Source organism: Aedes albopictus, chromosome 1 (genome assembly GCF_035046485.1).
Source record: "Aedes albopictus strain Foshan chromosome 1, AalbF5, whole genome shotgun sequence".
In the NCBI taxonomy this organism is placed as follows: Eukaryota; Metazoa; Arthropoda; class Insecta; order Diptera; family Culicidae; genus Aedes; species Aedes albopictus.
The window spans coordinates 298,351,960-298,376,449 of NC_085136.1; the positions used below are offsets into that span (position 1 = coordinate 298,351,960).

Below are 24,490 nucleotides of genomic sequence, written 5' to 3' on the forward strand. Positions count from 1 at the left end.
AGCCGGCTGGCGTTCGTCGCGCAACCTAATGGACAACAAACTCAACAATGAAAGCAGATCAACAACACCCCCTACACACGGCGAGGCGGCGATATGGTGATGTATCTAGCAGACTTGTGTCCAACAGTTCCGGAAAAAAGTGGAATAGCATCATCTGCACAAGGAAAAGTTGGGATCTGGATCAAGCAGATTCGGCAAGAGACGGGCAACAAAATTGGACAACGTGATGATGGAATTTAAAGCCCCCAAAGAAATTGGGTTTGGATAGGAAAATTTAAACACGGGAAGCTGGGTTAATATTTACGTAATCAGATGGATTGAGTGTGGGATGCTCCATTGATGGAAATGTGTTTTGGATTTCGACTTACTTTGAATCTGAGCACCCGACCAGAATTTATAATAAGCATTTCTACACAGTAATAAATACAACTGCTAGGGAAAGTCCATAGATTGCGTAGAGCTCTGTAGGGAGAGGGAGTTTTGGCAGTGTAGTTTGGCGACCCATACACAAATTGCACTCAAAAAGTGTGACATAAGGAAAATGACGGTTGAAAATTGATCATTTTTGCATGACGAAATAAATCGACGACCATTTCCACAGTTATTAGGTCAAGGGCATTATTTACCTTTCATTACATGAAGTTGTACACAGTCAAACCTCGATGAGTCTGATAAGATATCGTATAAGACTACAAATCAACTTTTATGATGTATGATCAAATCGTAGTAAACGATATTCTGATGCTTAACCGTCATAAACTTAACTTTTTCGCAAAAACGTGCCAGCGAACTCACAAAGTGTCAAATGAATTCGCATAATTGCGTACCGAGATGGATATACGACTTCACTTGGTACTTCTCATATTATGAAAGTTTAACTCGCATTGGTGTATGGATGAAATCGAATGTAAAAATAAACTCGCATAAGTTTGAATCGTTTGCGTTTTTAACTCCAGATAGTTTGCCAAACACTGAAGTGAGTTAGAATGTCATGCTAATTAATCAGCCATAACATGATATATTACGTCGCAATAGTGCATATCGTACATCGCATAAGGTATCGCTACAAGTCGTATGGCGTTTTTATTTTACCTATGCACGTGCAAACTGGTTATCTTGTAAGTTGGTAGCTTGTAGAGTAAGAGAAACGTTTGCTCGCAGTCATGCAGCTATAAATCTCCCGAGTCTACCAATAAGAGCTAGCTCAAAGAAAACCTTTTTGGCTCCCACTTTAGAACTTTAGATGGTTTATTCCAGTTGTCGGCATGCAAAAGTTAAATATGGTTTCTTGCGATAGGGCATGTCTGGAGAAATGCTAGATTTAACCCTGGAGCGATCGCGCAGCTGTATTTTGTACAACACGTTACCAAAAATCTCGCTTCTTGTACTCAGCATTAGCGTAGTGCTGGCGGTGGTGGTCAACCTCGCGAGCTACGGATGGTTAAAATAATGAGTTGCATTTTTGTATGATGATAAATTCTACGTTTCTCCCTAGCCAAGATCACAGGGTTTGACGGTATTAAAGTGAAGGCAGTTAATTATAATTCTTGTAATGAAAATATCACCTTTAACACTTGAATGCACCTCCAACGGTTCATTGCGAAGCGGCTGCTACAGATGGAGTATAGCTGATTTATCAGAAATGCTCGATAAACAGGAGGAACCTGCTAGGGCTTAGTAGTTTCTATACCCAGAAAACAGTTCCAGTCGGTTGAGTCTTGGAGGGTTTTGAGAGTCGTTGTGAATCATAATGGAAACATTTATGTTTTGTGACGAATCTTAGAATCTTTTTGGAGTCAGCAGACTTTGAATTGTTGTCTGGGCTTTCCACTATTCGGTTAATTTTAACAATCAATTCAAATATGCAACAATTAGTATATTGTATATTCAATTTGCTCATTCATAATTCACGACATTAGATTTACTTGTGATTTAATTTTCACTTTCATTATTTTTTATGTATGATAGTTTTGTCCTAATATATTTAGAATATCTAATAATAATATTTTTTTCTTGCAATATCAATTGAAAATAACTAGGAAACGAATAGTGTGAAAGTGCAGCATTTAATAATGCTTGCTTATAGATTCGAAGCTAACGGGTGATCAAGACTTAAGACGCATATTTGACGAAATTGACTACTTCGACTTTGACTAACGTGACCTATTTTTAACATATTAGGGATAAAAAGAAAATCGCGTTAAGTACTGTTCCTTTGAATTCCACTTAGAATTTGCATCCTTTGACAGATACGTATTTCGACCTCAACTGTAAGGTCGTCTTCAGTGTCTTGTACTTGACTCGACTCAAGTACTCGACTGAGTCGAGTCAAGTACAAGACACTGAAGACGACCTTACAGTTGAGGTCGAAATACGTATCTGTCAAAGGATGCAAATTCTTAGTGGGATTCAAAGGAACAGTACTTAACGCGATTTTCTTTTTATTTACAGATATTCCCCTAACAAGCCGAGGTTAATATCAACATATTAGAGATTTTTACGTTTTTCGATTGATTGTATGAAATCTTTTCTATAGTTTGGAGCTGTTTGGACCGATGCTGATAGTGCTAGGGATGTGGACGAAAGACAATTTTCAAAAATCGAAACAGTACTAAAATGAGGATCAACAAAAACGGACCATCGACCAACTAACAGATCATAGACACACCAAAGATTACTGAATTACAGGGCACTACAATTATCTGAACAATAACATGCTCTAAACCTTGACATGACAAAAGAACAAATACAGAATGAACCATACAACAAAACCAAAACTTTCACATCTTCTACCGTAACCTTCGTCAGTACGCAACAGTGTCTTACTGGACGACATGTTCCGTGCACGGCTGGTGAACTGCTTCCGAAGGATTACGTTCTCTATCGTATCCAAAGGCCTAGTGAACTGTCTTTTTCCGCACAAACACTTCATGCTCCTCCATATAGAAGCGAGACGATTGCGCGCACAGTGATGGGAGAGGTTTCTACGTCCCTCGGTGTGCCACTAGAAACCTTAGAAAAAAAAATATGAATTCTACGTTTCTGCAATGACATGGTGGATACAGCGTGAGTGCTAAGTTTTCCTGACTAATTTAATGCTGTTATCAGCAAAACTTTGGTCCACTGTGTTCTTGAAGACATCTCTTATGTTGAAGACAAAGTGAATATCCATGTATTGTTTAGGATATGCCTTAAGAGTTTTCTTCAGAAATTTCTCCAAGAGTTCCCCTTTCATGGATTTTTTTGAAAATTCCTCCTTACATTCTTTTGAAATCCCTTTGGGGTTCTTATAGAAAATTTTGAATATCCTCATTTAGAATCACTTCTACAGAAATCAAAAATTCAGAATTTCTTCGGGAAATTTCCATTTTTATTTAAATTTTTCCAATGATTATTTCTTTGGAAATTCTTCCAAAGTTTCTTCCAGGGATTCCATGCAGTTTCTCAGCGGATGCGACCAGGTTTTCCAGTGGAAATGCCTCCAAGGGATTCCTTAGAAATTCTACCAGAGATTCCTTCTGAAATTTCTGTGAGGCTTATTTGAGCAAATCTAAATTGGGTTGTTTCCAAAACAGCTTCATTGATTTGTTTAGAAATTCCTCCAGGGATTGATTCAGAAATTCCAGCACAAAATGCTTCATAAAATCATTCAAGTATGATTTCTTCAGTAGTTTCATCAGAAATTCAACTGAAAGTTCATTACTAAATTTCACCCAGGAGTCATCGAGATTTTTTTCCTTAAATTTCCCCATAAACTTTTACAAAGAATCCTTTAGAAGTCTTCCATAAATTCTTTCTCAAATGTCTCTAGATTTACTAAAAAAATGTGTAATTATAGAACCCAGAATGTTGATAGCTGACGAATTGGGAGATGAACTTGACTTAAAAAACGGACTTTGGCAGTTTCTTCAAAAATAAAAGAATCACTTTTTTTCAGAAATTTTTCCAATGATTCCTTCAGTTTCCAAAGATTATTGTAGACATTTTTCAGAAATTACTTTCAATGTTTCAAAAGTTGCCTTCCAGAGATTCTCAAAGACACATTCTTCTTCTGAAATTCTTCCACGAATTACTTTTAAAAATCTTCCAGGTTTCCTTGGCAAGATTTTTATGAAGGATTCCTTCATAAAATTAACCAAAGTTTTCTTCAGAAATTTTAGAAAATCTTCCCGAGATTCATTCGGAAATTTCTTCAAGAAGGCTTCTACAAAATCTTCTATAGAGTGCTTCAATTATTTTTTCATTAAAGTTTCGTGCAGCCAGTCTTTCAGAGATTCCTACAGCAATTTCCAGTAATTTCACTAAGAAAGTTCTCATATCCAAATCCATCAGAGACGGACCCCTTCAATAAACCCTTCAAAGATTTTTTCAGAAAATCTTCAAAGGATTGCCAGAGGCTTCTCCACAGTTTTTCCAAGAACTCGTCTAGAAAATATTTCATGGATGCCTTCTCAATGAGTTCCAATAATACATATAGAAAATTCTCCAATGGTTCTTTCCGACAATCTATTCATGGGTTGCCTGAGAAATTTTCTCATGAGTTCTTCAAAAATACCTTCGGAGTTTCAACCACGGCCAATAAAAACATCAAATCATGAGTTAATATGCACTTTTGGATTATATTTTGTGGTTCAAACCAAGAATCTAGATAGCACTTCCACAGTTATTAATTGAAGGGCTTTCTTTGCCTGCCATTGCATGAATTTGTATATTGTGAGGCAAGCACAATGATACACTATGTCCAGTGAGTCGAGAAAATTTTACCGACTGGAACGGGAATCGAACCCGCCGTCTCCGGATTGGCGATCCTTAGCCTTAACCACTAGGCTAACTGGAGACCCTGGCTGGGTTGGTGTCGATTTTTTTTATCCCTTATTAACTTTCAATTACAATTCTTATTTGTATTATCTCGCTAAAACAGATGTCAAAAGCCCTCTTATTCCCTACATTACATGTGGAACAAGCCGCTTTTCTTGCGTTTTTAAAACTCAAAGATGAAGTGGAATCAAACCGAGCTCCCATTAATTTACAATTATCAAATCGACGATTATGCTTGCCCAATTGTATACTTTACTCTGTAATCACTGTGCATTGCACAGCAAGTACCAAACCTTGCCTGATAAAGAAAAAAAAATCCTAACGGCACTAGCTTTCTCATAATGCTGGGGGTCTTACATTTTACCCGTCTGTTTTTATTCGTTGTTTGTTCTAGTCTCTCATCTCGATTTTATTTTATCAGATTTTTTCAGTCTACCGTTATCCAAAAATATGGATGCTGCTCAGTACAAACAGGTATCATTTCGGATATTGGAGGTTTCGACTCCCAAAAAATGACGATTCATGAATATTAATACGCACCAGACGCTTTGTGTTCCCATTCGAATGTTTGCCTAGGCTTAATCTGATTGTACAAAGATGGGAGTTCATTAAATTGAAGCTGTGGGACAACTAGTCTCTCATCAAAAAGTTAAGTTTGATTTACGTAAAGAAATCGACAAACACAGGTCTTTCTCCAATAGTCACCAAGATCGCCCTATCAGAAAAAGCTTTTAAAAAGACGATGGATGCTCGTAGCAGTTCATTAGCACCTCGCATGGCCAGACTACTTACCCAGCAGTCAGTGTGAGGTGATGATGAATTATTGAACGACGATGATGACGACGACAACGACGAATGAAAGTAAATTTCGACTTTCTAACAATAATAAAGGTTGGTAAGCAGCGGCAGCAGCATTATTGTTGTGATCGTGGTGGTCATTGCTGGCTAAACAACGCGTTTAAGTACCGGGTGTGTGGGGAAATTACAGCCCCATTGCATCTTAGCAGCGCAGCGCGGCCACAAATCAACCTGTCTAGGCGTGAGTGGCAGCTCTAAAGCTCTAGGTACGCCCAGCAATTGAACGCGATAGGAAATTGCCAAATTTCATACTTTTTTTTGGTGATTTGTAATTGTTCGCTTTCATTGCGCGCACCGCCGTTCGGGCGGTAAGCTATTGCTTGATTGATCTGATCGCTAGTTTTTTTTAATGTACCTATCAAAATCCATTTGGATTTTCTCGCGCCAAAGTAGCACGAATGACCGTTACATAACCAAGTGGATAGAATGCGGGAACCCATCTTCTTCGATGAGCCAGAAACGAATGCATTTGGCCGCTCTCGGAAGAACCACTTGAGGTAGGTTGGAATAAGGTCACTTTTTGCCGGATTGTTATAAAAAATAGTGCAATCCAGGAGCATTATGTGCATCCACAGAAATAGAACAGCGCTTGGGAAAATCCAAGGCACTCAACTAGATGTTCCAGTCCCGGTTGATCCAGGAACTTTTCGTGGTGGAAAATTCCTCGATTCCTTGGGTATTGAGTATATTCGTGTCTGTCATACGATATACACATGCAAATTGACCATTGGCTGAGGAAGTTCTCAGTTAATAACTGTAGATGTTCTCATGAAATAGTAAACTGAGAAGCAGGCTTTGTCTCAGTGGGGACGTACGGCTACAAAAAGAAGAAGCAAAACAACGGACAAGAATAAGCACAAGAAATGTACTAACCCCATCACAGCAAGGTAAACTGCCAACTAGCCAGAGAGGCATGTCGTATGAAGCTTGAGATCCTAGGGCTGACCGAAGTCCGTCGGCCGAACATTGGAGAACACAGCTTGGCATCCGATCAGACTTTGTTATAATCTGACCTTCTGATCAACGTGAAGTTGGTTTCCTGCTCAGCGTTCATTTCCACGCTGCGCTGAAGTGGAAAACTTTTAATGAGAGGATAATTGTGGCCAGATTCAGAACCTAACAATGTTCCAATCAGATGCACCAACTAATGTTGCTGAAATTTAAGACAAAGATATTTTATACATCCAAGTGAATACTGTAGTGCGTGGATAAGTTTTCCGAAGGTCAGGACCCTCATGGGCGACTTCAACGCAAAGGTTGGTTCCGACAACTAGGACTATGACCACGTTATGGGACGCCATGGTCTCGGAGAAATGAGCGAGAATGATGAGCAGTTTGCAGAGTTTTGTGGCAACAATGACATGGTAACTGAAGAATTGTTGTTTCTCCATCGACTAGAGTACAAAGAGACATGGGTGGTATATGGTGTGTCACGGAAAATCATATCGACCACAACTAGAACAGCGGAAAATAGAGAATGAGCCATCTTGATGTGCGGAACAAACGTAGCGCTGACATTGCGTCCGAGACATAATCTCTTAATCGGCTGCAAATTGCTTGGATCCATCGACAGGAGAAGAAAATCGGGCGCTGGTTAAACTAGAAGACACTGCTGTGAAAAGGTCCTTCGTCGAGGAGCTTCGGCAAGAATAATCTGGGTGAGCAACACACTCGGAGAAAGCCGTGCATGACAGATGACATCTGGACGAAGATAAAAGAGCAAAGGAATGTCCAAGGCGCGATAGAGCAAGCGAAAACACAGGGAGCCAAAGCGATAGCCCATGTTCCACAACGTTGGGTCGAGTATGGAACCATGAGGCACCCCGCCGTAACTTCAATCGACATGCTCGCTGATTTGTCTCAAGGACTAGGAAGTAGCTCTTCAGAACCTTGCACAGATAGTCAGGGACTTTCTGTTTTGAAGCTTTCTGCGCATTCGTAATGACCATCTGGATCACATCCTTAGTAGATTTCCCTTTCCAGAACTCAAACTGCCTATTGGACAGTCCGCTCTCATTTTCCTTGCACTTGACCAGTCTGTTCAGGATGATCTACTCCAGGAGTTTGTTAAGATCATCCAGCAGGCACATCATCGGTCGCAGGATCCCCTGACGGCTTGTCTGGTTTAGGCAGCAACGCAACGCTAGAGCTTCTGGATCTTCCTACCTATTGTAATGAAAGTAGTTAACCGCCAGTTATTTCATCAACACTGCTCTGAATACGTTTAGATACGCCGCAATAGCCACCCTTAATATCTTGTTAAGGAATCCGTCAGGATCGGGGGCTTTTTCACATTCGAGTCCTTTGGCTATTGCAAGGAGTTCACCTTTAGATTCCCGGTTTTCGTCGGCATCTACCTCCACCCCATAGACGTACGGTGTAGGTAGTATTGTGTCAAACTGTGCTTCGGAAAGATGCATTTCAGCTGGTGTCATCGGGCTTGCTCTTTAATCCGGGAGCGGTCGCGTCGTTTACTTAGTACTTAGCGACTGCTCGAGGGTTAATGTCGTCTTCTAGCTCTAAGACAGACAGCACGTCCGGTGCCCAAGTTCTTCATTCCACTAGTGTACTGGTCATCGGTGGCTTCCCGGCTCGAGTTTTTTCGGCATATCTGCATCACAGGATCTCCCATTGCTTCCGTTAACTCCTCAGCACTCAGATTGGGTGCGCTCCTGTCTACTCAAAGTGCCTCCTCGATCAAGAAAGTCCTTGTCATATTACTTGCTTACTCTCCAGTTCATGTTGTCCATGAGCGACCAATTGCAGAACCTCATGTCTATGATAGATTCCGGGCCTCCTTGACTAAAACTTGTCAATTGGAAAAGCAAAGCGACTATTTTAGATTTGTCCGGACAATTCGACTCTGCTTCGAGTCTTCTTCACCGAGTTTTCGTAGCACGCTTTTATGTTCAACTTCGCCTGGGCTTTCGATGGTTTCTCGGCATTTCGTGGATTTCAAACGTAGGTAGATCTTTTTACGGCTTTCGCCATAGCCTTTTCTGTAGTTTAAGCTCTCAACCTGAACGCCCTATGCACACATTCTTAGCTGCGGAATGTGTGCACGACCGACTTGATGTTCGTCACCATATGTTTTTTCTTCGGATGAACGTTATGCTTATCTTTTACGAACTCGTTAACTTTCTTCTCAATCTGCACCATGCTTGTCTTCCCATTTTTTTTCGATTCGGCATGAAAACAAGATTTTGGAGCCCCATGACTTCCTATTTCTAGCCAGCCAACACCGTTCGGAATAAGCTGTATGCTGCGTATTTCTGGTACTTGAAAGTTTCTTCCTTCGATTAATGAATAATTATAACTTACTGGTTTGGTAGTCGAACTGATAAGACAGTGCTCTATGTATTTGCTCAGGGTTTTATGTGGGTCAAAGTGCTATATAGTAGTTTTTTTTCTTTTTATGTCTATTCACTGTTGCCAATCCAGTTGAATCAGTTATCAAAGTTATTTTCAGAAATTCTTTTAGAAATCTCTACGGTTATCCTACAGGGACTCGTAAAGAATTTTGTCCAAAGTTTTTTTTAGAAGTTTTTGCACGAATTGCTTCAGAAATTTCCTCAGAGATTGCTCCATGATATTTCAAGGAATTCCTTTGAAAAAGCATCCATGGATTCCTTCGGAAATCGCTTCCAAAGGATTCAAAAATGATTCTAAGAATTCGTTCTTGAAGTCTTCCATTAATACTTTCAGAAATTTCTGCAGTGATTTTCCAGATATTCTACCAGGATGTTCTTTTTGAAGTCACCAGGGTTTTCTTCACATATTCAAATAAAAACTCAGGACATAATATTCTTTTGTGAAGTTTTCAATTGATTCCTTCTGAAACTCTGTCAGGAATAACTCTAAATTTGTTTAAAGGGATTCTTTGAGCAATTCTTTCGAAGATTCTTTCAGAAATTCTTCCAGCGATTTTTTTAGAAAAAGTTCCAGGATGTCATACATGTATTTCTGCACAAATTCCTCCCGAGATTGCTTTAGCAATGTCGTAACGTGACGAGGCGGTGAATAGACTTAAATAAATTAAGCATATAAATGCGTTACGATTTAATAAAATAATATATTTCGCGGGACACTTTAAAACATGTTCTTCAATGTCGAGAATTGGAACAATACAATGATATTATGACAATCTCATTCTAATTACAAAAGCGTAGTCGTGACACATGTGACGTCGATCCGGATGACAGTCGCCTGTCAACGGTGAGCCCTGTGGTAGGTTCTGGGTCAGAGTTGCCAGTGTTCCCAACATCTCCCTCCTTAGTATCTGCGGTACGCCTGGAACCATTGAGGCGGTCTTCGGTTGCGAGAAGAGCGCCTAGGTAGCCAGACCGCAGGAGACGAGTCGTTAGCAGATCGGAAATCCGCTGATGAAGACGAAGTTGAAGTTGAGCTTGAACTACTGGATGCTGGGGAGGCCACAGGCTGACCCACTATCGACGTTGGCGACGTCGGTTCGACATTTCCCAGCGGTGGTGATGTGGACGCCCACGCTACAGGCGTTGCAGCGGTGGACAGTTTCCATTCATTCAATAGGATGTTGATTGGCAGCTGTTGCTTTGACGATGGTGACTTCGCTATGTTTGAATTTGTCCCGGTCCTGGCCCTAAGCTGGTTTATGTGGGACCGAATCATCCTCCTGTCATTCAACCAGATGTTGTACATCACCTTGCCCACTTTCTCGACCACGGTGCCCGGCGTCCAAGTCCATTTGTTGCGTGAATAGACTTTGGCGTACACGAAATCCTTAGGTGCGAACGTTCTGGTTTGACTCGAGTTGGCTTGATCTGCTACCTGTTCGGGCGGTGCTCGAAGAAGATCCATGGTTGTTCGCAGTGGTCGATTGTACATTGCTTCTGCAGGTGATTTCTTGTCTGGCACGTTCGGATTGGGTGTAGTGCGGTAGGTCATCAGGAAAAGGTCGAGTGCTTCCTTGATAGTGCCTTCTACTTCCTGGATTTTTCGAACCGCTCGCTTGAAAGTGTCGACAAACCGTTCGGCTTGGCCGTTTGATTGTGGGTGAAACGGTGCCGTGGTGACGTATCGTACACCGTTTTCGCTGCAAAACTGGCTGAACTCCGTGCTCTTGAACTGGGTGCCGTTGTCTGTAACGAGGAGTTCCGGCATCCCTTTGTTGGCGAAGAGCGAGCGAAGCAGGTTGATGGTGGCTTTCGTCGTAATTTGGCGGGTCGGAAAAATTTCTGGCCATTTGCTATAAGCATCAACGACGATGAGGTAGAACTCTCCGTCCAATGGGCCCGCATAGTCAGCATGAACACGCTGCCATGGAGCGGTTGTAGTTGGCCACGGTTCCGGTCTAGCTTTTGGAGGAGACCGTGCTGCAGATGCACAGTGCTGACAAGCCTTAACGAAGCTGGATATTTCCTCATCCAATCCTGGCCAATACACATAGCTGCGTGCAATGGCTTTCATCCGCTGCACGCCCGGATGGCCCTTGTGGAGTTGATTCAAGCACCTCTTCCGGTAAACTGCGGGGATCACCAGTCTGTCCCCGAACATAATGCACTCTTGGACGATCGACAGCCCTTCTTGGCGGTCGTGGAATTGCCGTAGTTCGTTGTCCCGTAGATCGAGCTTCGATGTGGGCCAACCATCTCGGACGAAACGATACACTTTGCGAAGAACTGGATCGGTTTTGGTTGCTTGTTGGACTATGCTGAAACTGAGAGGCAAACAATTTACGCTATTGACCGCTAATGACCTCAAATCGTCCTCCAGGGTGGTGCAGGCCACGACGAAATCATCGTCTGGTTTGGCATGCTGGTTGATGAGCCTGGACAACACATCAGCATTCCCGAACTTGTCAGTCGAGACGTATTCCATGGAGAAGTCGTAGTTGAGTAGTGTTAGGGCCCAGCGCTGGAGCCGGTTGGCCGTGTAAACCGGGATGCCCTTCTTGGACCCGAAAATCCGTAGTAGCGGCGCATGGTCTGTTTGAAGCCGGAATCTTCTTCCAAAGATGAACTTATGGAATTTTGTTACTGCATATATTATCGCTAGACCCTCACGATCCGGCTGGGAGTATCCTGTTTCCGCCGCAGTCAGTGCCCGGGAAGCGTGCTGGATGACTTTGACTTTGCCGTCAGGGAACTTATGGCTTATAGTTGCCCCAACTCCAACTGATGACGCGTCAGCAGACACTATTATTTCCTGCTTTGGGTCATAATGGGTGAGCAGGAGGTCGGAGGACAGTATTTCCTTGAATTTGTCGAATGCCTGCTGGCATTCTGGGGTCCAGTTGAACGATGAGCTGCATTTGAGTAACTCGTCCAACGGATAGCGAAGAGTTCTCATATTTGGGACGAATTTCCCATAATAATTTATAGCGCCTAGAAAAGAGCGAACTCCGCTAATGTCCTTCGGTGGTGGCATGTTCTTAATTGCTGCGATCTTGACAGGATCCGGGCAGATTCCATGGCGATCCAGCAGAAGACCAAAGTACCCGAGCTGATGTTTCGCAAAGGAGCACTTTTCAGGACGTATGGTGAATCCGTACTCTTGGATCCGCTGCAAAACTGCGTGAAGATTGCGTTGGTGCTCCTCGGCGTTCTTGCCACCGACGATGACATCGTCCAAGTAGCCAGATGTACCCGGTAGTTCGGCCAGCATGGTATCTATCATTTGCTGGAATGCACCTGGAGCAGCTTTTACACCGGGAGGCAATCGATTATACTGATACAGGCCACGGTGTGTATTAATCGTGAGCATGCTACGGGAACTTTCATCGACCTCCATTTGAAGGAACGCGTCCGACAGATCGATCGTACTGAACACCGTGCAACCCGCCAACTTGGAAAAGATGTCCTGTGGCAGGGGGAGCGGGTATTGATGAGGTTGGAGTCGTTCGTTCAGTCCAGTGGAGTAATCTCCACAAATGCGAATGCTGCCATTCGCCTTCCTGACCACCACGATTGGCGCTGCCCATTCGGAATAGTCCACTGGTGAAATGATGTTCAACCGTTCCAGACGGTCCACCTCTTGATCCACTGGCACTGTTGGTAGCATGGCGTATGAAACCGGTCTGCGAGGGCGGTAGATCGGTCGGCAGGATTCCTTGAGAGCTAGCTTGATTTTGGCCTTGTTGCACAGGCCCAGCGTGTTGCTGAACAGCTTGGGGTACGCTTTCTGCAAAGAACTGGCATCAACAGGCACACCGCTTACCTGATTGCAAAAGTTGTCCATCGGTAGTGACCAAAGGTTGAACTTATCGATGAAGTCGATGCCCAGTAAGTTGAGCGAGCGCTTGGAGACGAAAATGCGGCCCTGCTGGGCCAACCCGTTGAAAGACACCTCACATGTGAATTCGTGTTCCAAATCGAGTTGTTCACCCGATGCTGATTTGGCAATCTGTGTTGCTGGAACCACAGTTGGTTGGCCTAGTTGCTTCCAGACCTGCTCGGACACAATGGTTATGTCCGACGCCGTATCCAGCTGAAGACGCACAGGTACGCCGTTGATTTCCACCTGCACGAATCGCCGCTTGCTCTGTACGTTACCGACGGTAAGTGCGATGGTCTTGGTGGAGAACTTTCCGCTACGTTGCTTCCTTGGCTTGGACGATCGCTTGGCACTTGAGCGGTAACCCTCTTTATGGCCAAACTGCCTGCATTCGGTGCATCGGTGATTCCAGAAACTGCAGTGGTTTGAGAAATGCATCGCACCGCAATTCCAGCACGGAGTGGCTGGTACCTTCTTCTGCTCATCTGGCGCTCGTGGAGCATTACGCCTTTCGTTTGACCGCTTCCGGAACTTACTCTGATGCTGTGGACCTCTTTGGATTGCTTGCACCTGTCCCGATGGGCCTTCGATCATCGCTGTGTCGTTCTTCAAATTAATGAGCCGCTGACATTCCTCGATCATCGCTTCCAGGGTGACGTCATCGTTGCTCTCGATCTTCGCCAACAACCTGGTTCGTACATCGGCGTCGCACTCTCCCTTCAATCCGCAGACGAACATCAAACACTTAAATTGCTGCTCGGGCATCTTCGTCAGCTCGAATTCTACGCACATTTTGTTCACCCGACACGCAAAAGTGACATAATCTTCAGTCGGGACTTTAGTGATGGTGAGCGTGCTGTAGCGTTTCTTCACCGTTGATTCCGTGGTCCCGAACAGCGCTGTGAGCTTCTGAACTGTGACGTCGAATGTGAAGTCCTTCGGCGTACTGGGAAGTATGTAGCTCACATACCTGTAGTGCTCGTTGGTTCCCAGGCGACGCAAAAGTAGCCTTACCTTCGCATCGTCATCGAGCCTCTGCGCATCCTTGGCGAAAAGATCTTCGTAGCGCGCAAACCAAGCAGCAAAGGTACAGTGGTTCTCAGGATCAAACTGGAACTCTTTGATGTTACCAGCTAAAGAGTCCAGAATCGCTTCTGGATTTGGCGGAACGCTGACATTGATAGAAGCCATGGCATTCCGGAAAAGCGCTTCCTGCTGCTGCAGAAACCCCTGTTGTTGCTGGGCGGATTCGCGCTGTTGTTGAAGAAGCTGGTTCGTGACTGCCTGCTGCTGCTGCAGTTGTTGCAAGATTTGCACGATGACATTGTCTGCCGACATCCCTGGAGGGTAAATCGGCTGCTGGCGGTACTGCGTATGCTGACCGGGTGGACTGTTTCCCGGATTGTGCCCTTGCGGAGCTTGAGGAGGCAGCTGCTGCTGCTGGAGGAGCTGTGGATGTCCGTTCGGATGCTGATTCCGACCAGGTGGAACGTTTCCCTGGCTCGGATCCACATGCTGCTGCCCGTCCATTGTACTGAAAGTGCGCTTTCTTTTGTTCGGCGGCGGCGTCGTGGTTAAGATTCGATCGCGCTTTTTCTACGCGAATTTCCCGGCGAAAATACGAATAACTCGCGTTCTCGTCGCCACTGTCGTAACGTGACGAGGCGGTGAATAGACTTAAATAAATTAAGCATATAAATGCGTTACGATTTAATAAAATAATATATTTCGCGGGACACTTTAAAACATGTTCTTCATTGTCGAGAATTGGAACAATACAATGATATTATGACAATCTCATTCTAATTACAAAAGCGTAGTCATGACACATGTGACGTCGATCCGGATGACAGTCGCCTGTCAACGGTGAGCCCTGTGGTAGGTTCTGGGTCAGAGTTGCCAGTGTTCCCAACAAGCAATTTGCGCAGGAGTTCTGTTGAAAATTTCCTCTGAAAAGTCTCCTAAGAGATTACTTTAGAAAATCCTCCGAGAACTCCAGCAGAGATTCTAACGTTGATTCTGACAGGAGCAGTTCCTACGTTTATTTTCCAAGATATTTCTCCAAGATGTGTTCCTAACATACCTCTAGGAATTTCTCAACGAATTTTTAAAGAAGTTCATTAAAAAAATCCCCAGAACTATTTTCTTGGAGATTTTTACAGAAACCTTTTCTTAAGTTTTTCTAGGTGTTTCTTCAGTTATTCTACAGGAATTCCTGCAGATAAACGTCCTCTCAAGGAACACTTTCAAAAAATCCTCCAGGAATTTTATACAAGGACCTCTCAAGGAAGTCTTTCAAAAAAATTTCAATGAATTCTTCTATGATTTCCACCAAACTAAAAGACATATCCAGATCAGATACCCCTTCATTTTTTTTAACTTCCCTGGGATTCATCAGATCAGAGCCTCCAAGATTTGTTTCAGCAATCTAAAGATTTCTTCAGAAATTTCCTCATAGATTCTTTTAGTATTTTTATAGATTCATTCTGAAATTTCTCCAGGAATTCAGTCAGAAATATCTCCAAAGTCTAATCCTGGATTTTGTGGAATTCTTCAGGAATTTCAACAACGGATTTTCTCAATAGTTTTTTTCCATTGTTTACATTTTTTCAGAAACACCTCTTGGCCTTCTTTTGGCAGTTCATCTAGAAATTACACAAAAACTACTGGAGGAATCAATGGTAGTTGCGACTGGAACTTGATATTGACTCTTGTTTGTGGCTGTCTCAGCCATATAATTTATTGGACGTTACTGTTTAAAAGGATTCGCAAGCAACTCGCAGTAGGGATTTCTAAAAGAATCTCTGGATAAATTCCAGAAGATATTCGATGGAATACGGATAAGAATGCCCGTTCTGAAATCATCCAAATAACGTGTATTAGGCGCAATATTGAAGTAATTTCCATGGGGTCGTACCAGTACAGTGGGGGTTGTAATTGGGAAACCTTGAGTAACCAGCTCTGATTTTACCATGACAGCGCTGGGTATATAAATAGGAGCACATGGACACTAGGCCAAGGAAAGGTAGTAAAACAGGTACCAATCATGAGAAGGGTGACATTCTTGCCATCCGTATTGAGTTAATATACTCGAAAGAGGAGGATCTTGGAGCCGACGTACGCAGTATTCGACGTACTCGTACTGCTGTAATGATCCTCGTGCTCAAGCGCGGTATAACTCGCAAGACCGCTACTTCTCACCGGAGGAAACGGCGCTAAAGGTCAAAGACCTGGACGAGATCACGGACGCGGAAGAGCTTATCACGGCACTGCGTCAACAGTGCGAGGTGCATGTGGCCCACAGCCGTTGAACTACCGAAAGGCCCAGTAGGGAAACAGGTTGCTCAAGGTGGGTCGGTCGATATGTTCGCTGGGCATACAAGAGCTTCCGCAGGTTTGTTCCAAGTGTATTTAACTGGGATGCAAGTCGAGGGGTCGAGGCTACACGAACCCTATAGAGTGCTTGATTTATGATTCTCTTGGATATTTCCGTACAGCAAGCACTCAATGGGTGATCTAAAGTGCCCGGGTATCAAGAGAGCCTCAGTTGGCAATCACAGTACAGGTAACGCAGTTGATCATGAACCATCGTGACGTAACCAGCTACTGCTGTATCAGGCAATCGGTAGGGGGCGGATATCGTCATCATTTCGGATCCATACCGAGCACCGGCGCGGAAACGGCAACTGGATCGTGGATAAGTCCAAAATGGCCATGATATGTACAATGGAGAAATACTCAGTCCAGGAGTAAGTGTCTACCTACACTCTATCAGGGCTTCGTGAACGCCATGGTCTACGGGGTGTTCTTTAGCAGCTGCTATGCGCCTCCGCGCTGCTCGATCGAGCAGTTTACGTAGATGCTGGACTGTATGCTGGCCGTGCTGACACGGCCAGGACGAAGGCCGGTGGTAATACCGAGTGACTTCAATACCTGGTGGAATAAGGAAGCCATTTCTTGAACCAGCGTTGTTAAATTCTGCTAGAGGTTCTGACCATGCTCGATGCGTATTTTGCTGAAGCAGCTACCAAAAGCACATTAAGCCGGAAAGGAGCGGAATCGGTTATAGACGACCATTATCGTGGTCCTGGCCTAACAAGTAGTTTGAACAGGATCAAACTGAAAGGTAGATGATGCTTACACTTCTACCGACCCCCTGATTGTATCGACTACAATACAGAGACTACAGTTGAAGTATTTATGGAGGTGCTCCGTCGTGAGCAAAACTCACTTGGTCAAAGCGTGCAATGGCTCCTCCGTTAATCGCAAGGCGTGCAATGGCTCCTAAGCGCTGTTCATAAATTACGTAAACTCTTTTTCGACCACACAGATAAAAATAATGAGATTTACACGTCATGTAAACTTAATTTTAGTTATATAAACTTAGTGTTATGATGTTTTACATAATATATCATGTAAATTTGTGTTATATGTCATGTAAACACTCATAGTCATGCTGAATTACATGACATATACTGTAAGTTTACATTATATTTTATGACATTTACATGATATATCATGTAAACTTCTGTGATATCCCACGCTCCAATCATGTGCATCATATGTCACACAATTTTGCATTCTTTTTTCGATCTGTGTAGACCATGTTTAGAACTCTCCTGAAGAGTCTACACAGCAAATAATTTTGTAATTTCCAGGCGCGTAATTTTTGGCGATGTATCCATTTTCGAGTGTAATCTCACCCGGATACATCGTTTTCCAACAATTATCACACTCACTATGTAAACCCTGGTTGGCACCGAAAAGTGTCAACAAACCCGTTTCATTGGATATTTAGAAGCAGTATCATATTTATCACCTTCCTTCTAACTCGGTAATTTGTACATCACTTTTACGACGCGACTGATGTGCAGCGAAAGCGATGTGATATCACAAGATTTTTTTTGCTGTGTGTGTAGTTTATGGACAGGTCCCTACAAAGCAGCTTCCAGCAGAGACACTGTTGAGGATCATTGCGGGGCTCTTTCCACGACAGCATATTACTTGAGTGTCTTCTTGAAAGAGGATGTCATGATATTCGTTGCTGCAACACTACGCAGGTTTCGTCGTTTCGTCGAGGGTGTGCCCATCTCCGAAGTAATGCCTTCTTGGTAGTTGCGGAGAAACGTAGAGCTTGGCGGCAATAGTAATGGTATAGTAACTTGTGGAGGTAGTTCTACCTCCTATGTTAGCTATTCAAGGTGGTCCACAACCCAACACTACCTGAGCCTCTCGCTTCCGTTCAGAAGAGAGGAAAAAACATCGAACCCGATGAACACATTCACAGCAATGGACTGAAAGCTTTCTTTTACAATTGATCAGTTTGGCATGAGCGATGTTACTTTATCCTCAAGGAAGTCAAAGACGTTTCCATTACGAAAAGTTCCTGGACCAACTCATGTTTACCGCTTCGTCTGTTGAATCAAGTGGATCGCATATAAAATCATGCTAGTGGTCTACAGTTTATTGAATTATCAATTTTGAAGTTTCACTTTGTTATACAGTCGCAGAAATAATAAGCTCTGAACAGATCTACAATGATCAATTGCATACGAACTACCGGAGGAAGTGCACTTTCTTCGTCATTCCGTCTAAAGTTCCCCGCCGCCAAGCTCGAAAAGAAATTGCGCAAAAATATTGCATGGGAGTGAGTAAACAGACGAGCGTTCCGAAAACAAATGACCACAAAAAATGTCGAAAACAAAATCGCAATAAATTACCCACGCCACCACTCTAGCCCGTTCGTTCCCCCGCCCATCCGAATGATGAATCCAACCAACGATGACCACACCGCAGCACCGTTCACTTTAGTTTTGTTTCGTCGTCGACTCGGCTCGATTTAAAGTTCCGTTTTGTCCGGTCCCAGCAGATGCATGTTCGGGCACATGAAGCCGGTAGTCTCAGGCGATTGCATCAACTACTCGCCACGCTGCTGATTCAATTCAATTCGTTTGAAATTTCAGTTCGGTAATCACTCATCACATCATGTTGCTGTAGCTCTTAAGGTCCATTGGTCTGAACGAATGTATGACTTTAGATTTGTCGACGCCACTATACGCATTACGCATTCAGTAACCTAATGTTTGTTTTTGTCTCTTTATTTGATTGCAGATCGACGACATGGACCATCATCCGCTGCCGGCCAAAGCGGAAACAGTCGTCTAAGCTGTTTGAACGTCAGGTTTCAAATTGCAGTATTGCGTGAATGTATGTAACGCGCGCGCGCGGGAACAAATGACTGAATTAGCCCCGACTGGATTGGTTTGCAAGTGGGATTTCGAAAGTGACACACGGCTCCGTGCTCCGTCCAACAAGTGAGAGTGAAAATTAATCGAAGAAAGTGGTGAACACACAGTGCACAGTTCTAATAATAAACCGAAAGTGATTTCTAAGTACAGCAAGACCCTTCCACGAGCATAGTGCGTACGTGGAGAATACCGAGCAAATAGTTGTGCACCAGCTCTAGGCTAGGATAGGAAAAAGTATGCAATCAAGTGCGTCCGATATGGAGTCGAGGCTTGTTGGGGATCTTCAGAGCGGCCATCATTGCGACAAAAACGTCGACACCCTTCGCCGGAGAAAGATGGTCAGTGGATCTTCATCGCGGCGATCCGGTCGGTGCCTTGCGGTAATCGTGTGTCTAAGTGCGTTGATGAGTTTGGCGCTGGCCGCCACCACTACCGAAGAAAGCACGACGCTGGCCCAGATCGAAGATGAACCCACCACCAATTACCATAATCAGACGGCCGTCGATGACAGTAGTGATAGCAGCAGTGATAACAGCATCACGGATCGGTTAAGTGAGGAAATCAGCAATCTAACCATCTCCACCGAACAACCCATTGAGGTCAGCACCGCCCGCAGTAGAAGGCCTCTGTTTTCGACCGGAAATCGTCTCTGGGACGCCTTGATCGCCGAATGCATCAAGAAGCCAACTTTCGCGTGCATTCAGAAAAACGTCTACAGCTTTCTCGGTGAATCCCTGGAAGTGGGAGATTTCAACGTGACCAACCGGGTGATATTCACGAAGAATCGCGTTGATTTCACCAAATATACCCGGGAGGCGAACGAGGACGATGAGCACCACGAGGCGGATAACGAGATTCCGGATGCCAGAGGAGGTAATATAGTTTTGCAGGTGGTGGTTTTAATTAGAATGCGTGATTTATAAATTAAGTGAAGTGGGTACAGAAGGTACTATGACATTTTGCGGGCGTAAAAATGCCATTAAAAAGATTATACGGAGGGAACACTAATTCAGATAATGTTCGTGGTTTTGATAGTGGAACTGGCAGTAACGTTGGGTCATTAAATCTGAAAGTGTTATTTGGTCCAAACTAGGTAAAATGAATACCAAAGAAAGAATTTGATTGATACTCACTTTTTTTGATTGTCGTTAGTTTGAAATTTTAACGATGATGTTTTCATTTATATGGGGCTTTCACCTTAGAGGGGCAGACTGAAACTTGACCACAGTCAGTCTGTTGCCAAGCCTTCAAAATGATCAGAGTCTGACTAAACACTGTGCTCACCAACATACCAAAACAATCTGGTGGTAGTACATCATTTTCACTGCACATTAGTCGCGTTCTAAAGGTGATGTACAAATGACATCCTTTTCACGCAGCAAAATAGCCGACGTAGTTTGAAAGTGTGGAGCGCAGAGAGCACGATGAGCGGACCAGGTGGAGCGTGATCTGGCGAGTGTTGGGCGTGACCGACGTTTTAGAGCTGCAACTGCAAATCGAGTATAATGGCGGCAAATTGTTGATTCAGTATTATCGTGAATTTGATGTTAACTAAATAAATGAAAATGAGTTTGAAAGTGTGTCCAGTAAAGTCCGTTGTCTTATTTTTGTGATGGTTCAATCAGTGAAACCTCTAGTTGAAGACGGTGTATTGTCTTTTTATAATTAGCTGTGAACACTACGCACTATATTATTAGGGCACAATTATGCCTTATTGATTATTCACACTTAGTCAATTGGTACGTCCTCATTGAAATTACTTCAATTGTGTGCCTCATGCTAGGCTCTCTGCATATTATTTAAGTTTTTCGAATCTTGACGATTTTTCTTTGGTAAAAAAATGGGTTTAATTTTTCATCGATAACCTCTAGGAAAACCACCACAAATTCCTTAAAAAGTTCCTTCAGCTTTAATAGATTTCTGGAATTGCTACAGAAAAAGATTTTTGTAAGAATTCCTTTAAATGATTTCAGCAAGATTGCCTCCAATGATTCCTCAAGGTATCCGTATAAAATGTATTTCTGTCTATGCATTTCTTTCAACATTTCTCCAGGAACTCCTCGCGGATATCTTTCAGGAATTGTACCAGGAAATTTACTTGTGATTATTCCAAGAGTTTCTCAAGAAATTGCTTCAAACATTACTTCATAAGTTTCTCCTGGGATTTTGCTAGGAGTTTCTTCAGAAGTTACTAATTGGATTTCTTCAGGAGATGCTCCAAGAATTGCTTTAGAAACTCGTAAATGCATTCCTTTAAGCATAGCTTCAGAAATTGCTCCAGGAATTCCTCCAGGAATTATTCTTGGGATTACCTCATGAGCTTCTCAAAAAACTACTCAGATGCTTCTAGGAACTAATCCAAGTTTAACAGGTATTCCTCCATAGATTCCTTCCTGGAATTCTAGCGGCAATTTCTTCAAAGTTAAGATGGGGCGCTCAGTTTTCTAGTATTTATTCAAAACTTCCTTCAGATATTCTTTCGGATTTTTTTTCCGGGGATCCTTCGAGAAACCTTCCTGAGATTATCTAAGAATTTCTTCAGGAATTACTCCAGGATTTATTATTTGGCATTAAAACGAATAAATTGTAACCTGTAAATTGTAAATGCTCATTTTATTTTCCGCATCGAGCCCCAAAAACAGAACATTTCAAATGCACAAAACACAAACATGTAACACAACATAAATTGTGCCCAGTTATCTAAACAGATAACGAAGTCTAATCCCAGGATGACAAGGTTTCATAATTGTTCTTGGTCCATCAGTCATCCTAGGATTGTATTTTGTTTGGCAGTTGGCCTTTTAATTCGCAGCATCTGTTGCTGCATTCATAGTTTGTTTTGGTCTAGGAATTTCTAATCCTAAGGGGGCATCTAGATTTGGGCAACAACACAAGACCGTCTACAATTTGGTGTCTGTGTTAGGGGACGGCTTGCGTGTTTTGTACTGGGTCGCTCCTGAAATTTTCAGGGACAGATGTACAAACCTTAGTATAACATACAAAAGAAACTGACAAAATGTTCACAACAGCGGAAGAATTTTTCAAGAATCGAAATCGCCACCAGGCTAACCTTAAACTAATTGCCACCAGGCTATCTTAAAACTAATAACGCCAGCGAGTTCTGGCAAAGGGTATGATCTAACGCCATTTACCAACGGCCAAAGAACTGCCATCAACCAAGCACTTAGCCTTTATCTATCATTACTGTTGCGGACACTCATATCTGATCTACTCTAAGTTTTCCTAACCTAAACCAGATGGATCAACAAAGAAACAATGAACTATAACATGAACGTGGGTTTTTTAGATGGGCGCCAATGTAACAAATAGTACATTGGAACCTTATAAATGCGTAACGCCCCACGTTGGGCGCCAATGTAACGAATAAATTGGAACTTCATAAATGCACATTTTAATTTCCGTATCGGGCCCACGTCTGGGAACTTAGATACGGAAACCTAAATGGAACATTACAAATGCACTTACCACAAGCATGCAACACATAACAGAAATTGTGCCCAGTTATCAAAATAGATAACGTAGTCCGATCCTAGGATGACGAGGTTTCATTATTTCCCTTGGTCCATCAGTCAATCCTGTAATCGTGTTTCTCCTGACAGATTGCTTTTTTGTTCGCAGCGTTGGTTGCTTACATAGCTTGCATTTGGTCTTCAACCAGCTGAAACTCAGACGTCAGTGAACCGAGTTCCTTTGTTTTAGTCTCATTTGAAAGATATTCTGGAATACTAAGACTATACAAAATTTCATATTTGAAACTTGTTCAGAACTTGAATAATTTCATAAAGGTTGATTTTCCGTGCAGTTACAACGCTTCAAAAACTTATACTTTGACCAACTATGCCTCATAGTTGTAAAGTATTACAATTAAAATTCTTTGTATGCTAAAAAATCTACATTCATTTATCTGTTAATCATGGAAGACTTTTGAAAAATCAGTGCGTTGGTGTTCAAAATACGGCAGCTTTGATGAACAGTGTGTCTAAATGCCTTTAAATCACGATTTTATTGTTAATCTTAACCGTCGTTCAATAAATATTTATTGTTACATTAATATCATGTTGAATACATTTTTGGACGACAAGAGTAGTGTAGAATGTTATAAAAATGTGAAATATGCCAAATTTCAACTTTGAAAAATGAGTACGGGGCCCGTAGAATGTGTCAACAGCATTTCTCCAGAAATTTTGCCAAAAAAATGTTTTAGGAGTTCTTATCAGTGTTGCGAAATGAGCGAGTACTCACACATCTAGTCAAACTCACTCATGAGTATGAGCAGTACACCTTAAACTCACCGTGAGTATTACTCACATTTGAGTAAGCGCTGTACAACTCACACTCACTCGTGAGTATTGACTTGCACATACTCACTCACGAGTATGCTTTACTCATATTCATACGGTAATCTAAAATTTATCTAAAGGCTTGGAATCCTATCACACATTAAAATGGTATGTTTTATTGTGGCGCTCCGTTAAGGGCGGTCCTGAAGAGGTCCCCTTTGAGCCCAACAGATCAATGTGAAGGCTTTTGATTGAACTTAAACCTCTTGTAGACAGAGATCAATCCCCTGAAATGGCTGTCATCCATATATAACTAACGTGAAGCCAAAAATTAGGTGCAGGACGTGGTGCTGATTTGAATGGGCGGTTGCATTAAGCTGAAAATAGTGTTTTTTTTTTTTTCTGTTAGTGCAGGCGTGATATTCACATATAATTGAGTTCAGCGTTGTTTTAAATGGACGAAATGTATTTTCATGCTTGTGCGAACACTAAACGCATTGAACAAATGTGTAAACGATCGTTTCTCAAATGCACGATCATTCGTACGACGAAGTTCGCTTCCGCACGTAGCAGATTGAAAGGCAGGCTGAAATTTCGTAAATGAGCCCGTTCGAGCCGGCTTCAAGAACTAATAACGCTTTCATCAGGGGGTTGGCAGAGATAGCAATTAAGAAAAAGTAATTTTACGGAATCGTAAGGTCTGAGGCTCATATAATTAGGGTGGTCCAACTTTATATGAAAAAAAAACTCAGTCTTGAAAAAGCTCATCGGATTCCTTCAGAATGTGTTCCTTGTATCACCCATAAGTTAAAATAAAGTTTTATTTCAATTCTATCAAGTCTAAGCACTTTTGTATAGAACATCCAGCAATTTGTGCTGATAGGGCACAAAGTTGTATCGGATTCTAGCAAAAAATTGCTTAAAAATCAACTATTCGTTTTGCTGGTTTTTGCTTTGCTGGATGCGATTAGTGTGTAACTTTCATGTTCGAAAGTTGAGCACTCAAGTAAATTT

General features: G+C 42.6%; 2 protein-coding genes across 4 annotated transcripts in view; one reads left to right on the forward strand and one right to left on the reverse strand.

Annotated features, from left to right (window-relative positions):
* The window catches only part of LOC109409083 (uncharacterized), a 185,403-nt gene that overhangs the window by 27,749 nt on the left and 133,164 nt on the right, over positions 1-24,490 (forward strand). For 2 of the 3 annotated variants that reach the window (XM_062847037.1, XM_062847039.1), the window contains exon 2: positions 19,039-20,048. In XM_062847037.1, the coding sequence (XP_062703021.1) occupies positions 19,412-20,048 (637 nt within the window). In that variant the 5' untranslated portion in view covers positions 19,039-19,411. Of the gene's footprint in view, positions 1-18,666; positions 18,953-19,038; positions 20,049-24,490 lie in introns of those variants that run through there. The other variant, XM_062847038.1, reaches the window with a different exon arrangement.
* On the reverse strand, positions 9,949-13,164 carry LOC134291997 (uncharacterized protein K02A2.6-like). Its single transcript, XM_062860593.1, has one exon. It carries the CDS (start codon positions 12,889-12,891, stop codon positions 9,949-9,951), a length of 2,943 nt encoding a protein of 980 aa, XP_062716577.1. The 5' UTR covers positions 12,892-13,164.

Coding starts and splice junctions, on each gene's coding strand:
- LOC134291997 (XM_062860593.1), bottom strand. CDS start 12,891: ATGGACAACTTTTGCAATCAGGTAAGCGGTGTGCCTGTTGATGCCAGT.